Raw genomic sequence first — 8,073 nt, 5'->3', positions numbered from 1 at the left:
AATAATCAAAATGGGATTCCTATAGGTAATAATCAAAATGGGATTCCGATAGGTAATAATCAAAATGGGATTCCTATAGGTAATAATCAAAATGGGATTCCTATAGGTAATAATCAAAATGGGATTCCTATAGGTAATAATCAAAATGGGATTCCTATAGGTAATAATCAAAATGGGATTCCTATAGGTAATAATCAAAATGGGATTCCTATAGGTAATAATCAAAATGGGATTCCTATAGGTTATAATCAAAATGGGATTCCTATAGGTAATAATCAAAATGGGATTCCTATAGGTAATAATCAAAATGGGATTCCGATAGGTAGAAATCAAAATGGGATTCCGATAGGTAATAATCAAAATGGGATTCCGATAGGTAATAATCAAAATGGGATTCCGATAGGTAATAATCAAAATGGGATTCCGATAGGTAATAATCAAAATGGGATTCCTATAGGTAATAATCAAAATGGGATTCCGATAGGTAATAATCAAAATGGGATTCCTATAGGTAATAGTCAAAATGGGATTCCTATAGGTTATAATCAAAATGGGATTCCTATAGGTAATAATCAAAATGGGATTCCTATAGGTAATAATCAAAATGGGATTCCTATAGGTTATAATCAAAATGGGATTCCTACAGGTAATAATCAAAATGGGATTCCTATAGGTAATAATCAAAATGGGATTCCGATAGGTAATAATCAAAATGGGATTCCTATAGGTAATAATCAAAATGGGATTCCGATAGGTAATAATCAAAATGGGATTCCGATAGGTAGAAATCAAAATGGGATTCCGATAGGTAATAATCAAAATGGGATTCCGATAGGTAATAATCAAAATGGGATTCCGATAGGTAATAATCAAAATGGGATTCCGATAGGTAATAATCAAAATGGGATTCCTATAGGTAATAATCAAAATGGGATTCCGATAGGTAATAATCAAAATGGGATTCCTATAGGTAATAATCAAAATGGGATTCTGATAGGTAATAATCAAAATGGGATTCCTATAGGTAATAGTCAAAATGGGATTCCTATAGGTTATAATCAAAATGGGATTCCTATAGGTAATAATCAAAATGGGATTCCTATAGGTAATAATCAAAATGGGATTCCTATAGGTTATAATCAAAATGGGATTCCTACAGGTAATAATCAAAATGGGATTCCTATAGGTAATAATCAAAATGGGATTCCTATAGGTTGTAATCAAAATGGGATTCCTATAGGTAATAATCAAAATGGGATTCCGAGAGGTAATAATCAAAATGGGATTCCTATAGGTAATAATCAAAATAGGATTCCTATAGGTTATAATCAAAATGGGATTCCTACAGGTAATAATCAAAATGGGATTCCTATAGGTAATAATCAAAATGGGATTCCTATAGGTAATAATCAAAATGGGATTCCTATAGGTAATAATCAAAATGGGATTCCTATAGGTAATAATCAAAATGGGATTCCTATAGGTAATAATCAAAATGGGATTCCTATAGGTAATAATCAAAATGGGATTCCTATAGGTTATAATCAAAATGGGATTCCTATAGGTAATAATCAAAATGGGATTCCTATAGGTAATAATCAAAATGGGATTCCGATAGGTAATAATCAAAATGGGATTCCGATAGGTAATAATCAAAATGGGATTCCTATAGGTAATAATCAAAATGGGATTCCTATAGGTAATAATCAAAATGGGATTCCTATAGGTAATAATCAAAATGGGATTCCTATAGGTAATAATCAAAATGGGATTCCTATAGGTTATAATCAAAATGGGATTCCTATAGGTAATAATCAAAATGGGATTCCTATAGGTAATAATCAAAATGGGATTCCTATAGGTTATAATCAAAATGGGATTCCTATAGGTTATAATCAAAATGGGATTCCGATAGGTAATAATCAAAATGGGATTCCTATAGGTAATAATCAAAATGGGATTCCGATAGGTAATAATCAAAATGGGATTCCGATAGGTAGAAATCAAAATGGGATTCCGATAGGTAATAATCAAAATGGGATTCCGAGAGGTAATAATCAAAATGGGATTCCTATAGGTAATAATCAAAATGGGATTCCTATAGGTTATAATCAAAATGGGATTCCTATAGGTAATAATCAAAATGGGATTCCTATAGGTAATAATCAAAATGGGATTCCTATAGGTTATAATCAAAATGGGATTCCTATAGGTTATAATCAAAATGGGATTCCGATAGGTAGAAATCAAAATGGGATTCCGATAGGTAATAATCAAAATGGGATTCCGAGAGGTAATAATCAAAATGGGATTCCTATAGGTAATAATCAAAATGGGATTCCTATAGGTTATAATCAAAATGGGATTCCTACAGGTAATAATCAAAATGGGATTCCTATAGGTAATAATCAAAATGGGATTCCTATAGGTAATAATCAAAATGGGATTCCTATAGGTAATAATCAAAATGGGATTCCTATAGGTAATAATCAAAATGGGATTCCTATAGGTAATAATCAAAATGGGATTCCTATAGGTAATAATCAAAATGGGATTCCTATAGGTAATAATCAAAATGGGATTCCTATAGGTTATAATCAAAATGGGATTCCTATAGGTAATAATCAAAATGGGATTCCTATAGGTAATAATCAAAATGGGATTCCGATAGGTAATAATCAAAATGGGATTCCTATAGGTAATAATCAAAATGGGATTCCTATAGGTAATAATCAAAATGGGATTCCTATAGGTAATAATCAAAATGGGATTCCTATAGGTAATAATCAAAATGGGATTCCTATAGGTTATAATCAAAATGGGATTCCTATAGGTAATAATCAAAATGGGATTCCTATAGGTAATAATCAAAATGGGATTCCTATAGGTTATAATCAAAATGGGATTCCTATAGGTTATAATCAAAATGGGATTCCTATAGGTAATAATCAAAATGGGATTCCTATAGGTAATAATCAAAATAGGATTCCTATAGGTAATAATCAAAATGGGATTTCTATAGGTAATAATCAAAATGGGATTCCTATAGGTAATAATCAAAATGGGATTCCGATAGGTAATAATCAAAATGGGATTCCTATAGGTAATAATCAAAATGTGATTCCAATAGGTAATAATCAAAATGGGATTCCTATAGGTAATAATCAAAATGGGATTCCTAAAGGTAATAATCAAACTGGAATTCCGACAGGAAAAAACCCCTAAGGGGCTTTGATAAGACCTAAAACTAATGCAGTTGTACTAGGAATTAAAATCTGTGAGAGGAGTACAAATTAACACAATAAACGGACTTTGCATGTGAAGAGCCACCATTCTAATAGTGTAAAAATTAGCACCCTAGAATGCTATACATTTTATTACGGCTTTTTTACAAAATAATTATTTAATCTTTTTCCTAATAACAGCAATTTTTCGAGTTAAAGCGTGATGAACACCTTTCACAGCAACATCAATAAGATCAGGAGATAGTTTTTTCTGCTCCCCGTAGTACCTTACGCCACCTTGAAGATTTTGGACTTTGATATTTACTTAAAATAATAATTATAAACTTACTCTTTATTGACTGAATTTTTTGGGGGGTGAGGGGTGGCCTAGCTTCATCATATCTGGTATTTTTCATTCTATTAGAAATTACTCCTGTCAGGCTAGTAGTAGCAAGGACTGTGGTCCCCCATATCGTAACAGCCAAATTTTTCGTAAAAATTGATGGATTTTGGGCCATGAGACAATTTTCCCACTTGCATTTATTTAACAAAACGCCGTTTCCCAGATAAATCTGCAAAATTAATTTACAAATAGCTGAGCGGCAGTACTAGATTTAAAAAAAAAATTTACTTACATCCCAATAAAAGTATAAGCACTTTAGTCCATGCCTCAGTCTCTTCTTCAAGATATTTGTAATTGTGCAAAGTTTAAAATCATTCAAATGATTTGGTTTAAATCCCGTAATATTTTTGATGTTAACAATACGCTGTATGTTAGTTCCGGTGAACTTAACTAGCGCAAATAGGGGTTTCTTTGTCTTTGCTTCTACTTCTTTGTCTTGATGACCAAGGCTTAGAATAAGGTTTTGTTTGAACGTCGGCGTTAAATACGTTTTTCCCTTGATTTTACCCATAATACTATAGTAGAATATTGCCATTAAAGTCAAAGTAATTTTTTAATAATAGTTGAACAAAAACATGATTTACCGAATGCGCTTGGGTTTGTCTGTCGGTAACGAGCTGACTCCTAGCAGCCTATCCGTTAAAATTCAAAATCAAACGAAACGATGCGTTCGTTACAGGAGCGGGGAGAGAGAGAGAGAGTAGAGAATGTGGCGCCACCCTGGAGGCGTGTGTCGACTGTCGTGTGAGAGAATAAGCCTAGGGCATGGAGCCTTAACACACACGTGGAGCAATGATAACGAGAGACCGGGATTTGAACAGTCTATATCGATTTTTTAACTAGTAGTCCCGTTATTATGGCTCCATGGGGTAGATAGAAATTGGCAAATTAAATTGGCTAATGCCGTTTTCCATTTGATGGTAGCAATCTTCCACCATGGAGCAATATAAAATTCAAAATAAATCCATTTAATGCAATTTTAAATAGACTTCTGCTGTCAATCCAAGTGAAATACTTAATTTTGTGTATTTAAATTTGGGGTGTCAAAATTCTGAACTGCCTATAGTTATTTTAAGGGAGTACAAAGTTGTTAATATTGGTAGTAATGGACACCCATTTCTAAGGATAGTGAAAAAGACGCAGAATATTTTGGTCTTTACCGTAAATAAGAAGCACTACCTATCCCCTTTCCCAAATTTAGTTGAATCTAAGGGCATAATGTAAATTTAAATCCAAAAGTATTAAATAATTACACTTTCACTACACTTTCACTAAAATTTAAATTGAAATGAAGCCATTTTTAAGTTTCAGTAAAAGTTTTAATAAAGCACCATGTTAATAAAAGTTTCTTAAGAAATAATTATTTGCATATACCTATATCAAAGCACTAATCTTACCGAATTCTTACCAATAAAATCCCAATAGACATGTTAATTGTGAAGCTTATGGCTTTTCTATACGTTTTCTATTGCAGTCCCTTCCAATTAAAGACCAATTTACAATGCAATTGGGGAGCCTATGGGTTCCCTATTGCAGTCTCTTCCAATTAAATCCTAATAAATATTGCAATAGGGAACCTATTGGTTTCCTATAGGTTTTCTATTGCAGTCTCTTCCAATTAAATCCCAATACATATTGCAATAGGGAACCTATTGGTTTCCTATAGGTTTTCTATTGCAGTCTCTTCCAATTAAATCCCAATAGATATTGCAATAGGGAACCAATGGGTTTCCTATTGATTTTCTATTGCAGTCTCTTCCAATTAAATCCCAATACATATTGCAATAGGGAACCTATTGGTTTCCTATAGGTTTTCTATTGCAGTCTCTTCCAATTAAATCCCAATAGATATTGCAATAGGGAACCAATGGGTTTCGTATTGATTTTCTATTGCAGTCTCTTCCAATTAAATCCCAATACATATTGCAATAGGGAACCTATTGGTTTCTTATAGTTTCCCTATGAGTACACGCATAGGTGTATTTTTCCTATAAATTCCCCATATGTCCTACATGTTTTTAATTGGTTTCCAATGAAATTTTCCACAAGGGAATGCGAATGTAAAAATCCTTGCAAAAATTTCGAGACCACTTTCAAAACTCGGGAAAATCACCAACTTAGGAAACCATGAGAGCGACTTAACCCTTAAGACTAATTTATACTTGTGCCTCGAAAAACATTTTGAAAATTGTTTTCTACTCTATGGAGTTGGCCTTACCAGGGATACTAGATTTTTAAAGTAAGATGATCAGCTAGAGCCTTTTCACGTACGTTCAGACGAGACTGCGACAGAGGTTTTTTTAACGGGGATCTATAACTCACGCCGTCTGGTTTTTCCCTATGAAGGACAAATTTAATTCCTATTCTGAGTATTCCCCCATATTTTGCGTTCCACCGGACCTAAGCCGTCCACAGCGTGCCTATTTCTCTAAGATTTCGCATCCTCCCGCCATCATCCTTATTTTGGCTTTCAATTGCACTAAAATCTAGAAGTCCGGTAGACTGTACTGCGCATGACACGCCGATAACTCTGTCGCAATTTCTGTCTCCCTTCGAATCTCACTTAAAGCATCTAGTATCCCTGGCCTTACATTTGTCGCATTATTCCAAAAGCGGATTATGCTTAACACATAAAGTACGTAAGTCCCACTTTTCCATAGCTTTGGCCATAGATTTCATGACATAAAAACTAAACAGACGAACAAAAAAACTTTTAACCAATCATAAGTCCCCTAACCGTAGATAGCCTCTTTAACGCCTGACCAATCAGCGACGGCTATTACTATTTTCTTGCATGGGACCTCGCCGGCGGCATATCCGGGAAGCTCGAAAGGCAAATTTGCGATCGTTCGTTAGTCGTTATATTATATTAAACGTTTGAAAGCTCAAGTTTCGAAAATTTTCGAGTCATTTAATAAGTCTTCAACTAAATATTATAAGAATTTTTTTAATTTCAACAGAAAAATAGCTCTGCGAATAATAGTAGACTCGAAAACTACACTAAGCCTCGGCTAGGTATCGGCTTTATCCCGATTCCGGAGCCGCCAGCGGCTGGGCTCGCCGTAGCCGCGAGAACAGAAAAAAATCCTCGTAAAAAACAGAGTCTTCGTGCCTTACTCCCAATTAATCTTTGGTATTGTGTATATAGTTTTAACTAAAGAATATTCAGTTTTTAAAGTAGTTCCCTAATTTACGTACCTGGTAAATCGGTTCTTAAAGCGGAAGGATCGCAAGGATCCGAAGGAGCCGCCTTACCGAATTATGTTCCTCCGCATAAGGGGGGGGGGTCTTTCCCAGGAGCTTAGAGAATATCGTGTAGCTCCTCCAGGTACAATGACACATGTTACGTACTTCATGTGTAAAGCCTAATCGGCTTCTGACTATACTAGACTAGAGCATGATAAAAACGGGTTATTTTCAGAAGACCAGTTGCACTTTTCAATCCCATCCCTCATTCCTTCCATTATTTGTGTCAACGGTCCACGAAATTGTTGTAGTATCTAAATTTAATTGACGTGAAAACCATGATAACCAGCCAATCTGAATAGGATGGGCTGCCAGCCGCTGCTGCCTTGACCGGTCAACTCACTTTTTCAACGAAAAGGAAAAAAATCTCTTAGAAACTCCTTTTCAGTAATATCGTATGATGTACATCTAAGCATTATTAGGTTAAGCATTGTTTGTTTCACATTTGCTCTATGTTTCAAGCGAGAGAGAGAGAGAGAGAGAGAAAGAGAGAGAGAGGGGGGATTATGATATAGCCTTAAAATGGAAGGTTTAAAACTCCCTTTAAAATTTCTTTCACCCGTCGACAAGTATTTCACGCTTTCAATGCCACTCCCCTATTTCAACATTCAAAGAAATCGTGGGGAATTTTTCAAGCAAAAGCTTTTCGGAACCGGGTTATTACAATTATAACATAAAGAAATTTCAAGATTTCTGTTTATGTCGCACTATTACAAATATAACAGAAGTAAATTTATTGAAGTAAGAATAATTAAATAGATAACGATGTGGCTACTATTATGGCCCAGCCCTTGGGTCGTTTTGTTTACATTTTACAGAACAAAATAAAACTATTCTGTTCGGAAAACACTGCTCTGTAGTGGTTTTAATGGTTTTTTACAGTCAGTTAAACGCAAAAATTATTTTTATGAGGTCACTATCTTCCCGATGAAATTATCACTATTTACAAGTCTGTTATGCAACAGACCACATTGGTCATTACAAGAATCATCTTATTAAACATACAGAAGAAAAATCTTTCAAATGACAAGAATGCAACTTTGCAACAAAATGGAAAAAAAATTTGACAAGACATCAAAACAGTTTCCATTCCAACGTCGGACCGGTACCTGCCGACGTCGGACCGGTACCGCATCAATTTTCCAAAATTTTATTAATTATTTTAATAATTTCAATCGTTATTATTTGGAGTGTATTTCT

General features: G+C 34.3%; 1 protein-coding gene across 1 annotated transcript; it reads right to left on the bottom strand.

Moving 5' to 3' along the window:
• Positions 1-3,287: 3,287 nt before the first annotated feature.
• Positions 3,288-7,864, bottom strand: LOC149650536 (uncharacterized). Its single transcript, XM_089849127.1, has 5 exons — positions 7,841-7,864; positions 4,212-4,259; positions 3,860-4,123; positions 3,574-3,796; positions 3,288-3,521 (listed from the first exon to the last, which is right to left on the bottom strand). The coding sequence occupies exons 1-5, from the start codon at positions 7,862-7,864 to the stop codon at positions 3,400-3,402; spliced, it is 681 nt and encodes a 226-aa protein (XP_089705253.1). The 3' UTR covers positions 3,288-3,399.
• Positions 7,865-8,073: the final 209 nt, after the last annotated feature.

This window comes from Phalangium opilio, unplaced genomic scaffold (assembly GCF_054372755.1).
Source record: "Phalangium opilio isolate 3A_F unplaced genomic scaffold, DU_Popi_V2 ptg000086l_1, whole genome shotgun sequence".
NCBI classification, from domain to species: Eukaryota; Metazoa; Arthropoda; class Arachnida; order Opiliones; family Phalangiidae; genus Phalangium; species Phalangium opilio.
The sequence above is the reverse complement of the archived record's forward strand: the minus strand, read 5'-3'. Positions and strand labels throughout refer to the sequence as shown.

Excerpts from the sequence above, each read along its gene's own strand:
- LOC149650536 (XM_089849127.1), bottom strand. The coding sequence starts at position 7,864 with ATGATTCTTGTAATGACCAATGTG. Across the intron at positions 4,260-7,840 it reads TTCTTGTAATGACCAATGTG|GCTGCTAGGAGTCAGCTCGT; the intron begins GTCTGTTGCATA and ends TTTAACGGATAG. Across the intron at positions 3,522-3,573 it reads AAAAATTCAGTCAATAAAGA|GTGGCGTAAGGTACTACGGG; the intron begins GTAAGTTTATAA and ends AAAATCTTCAAG.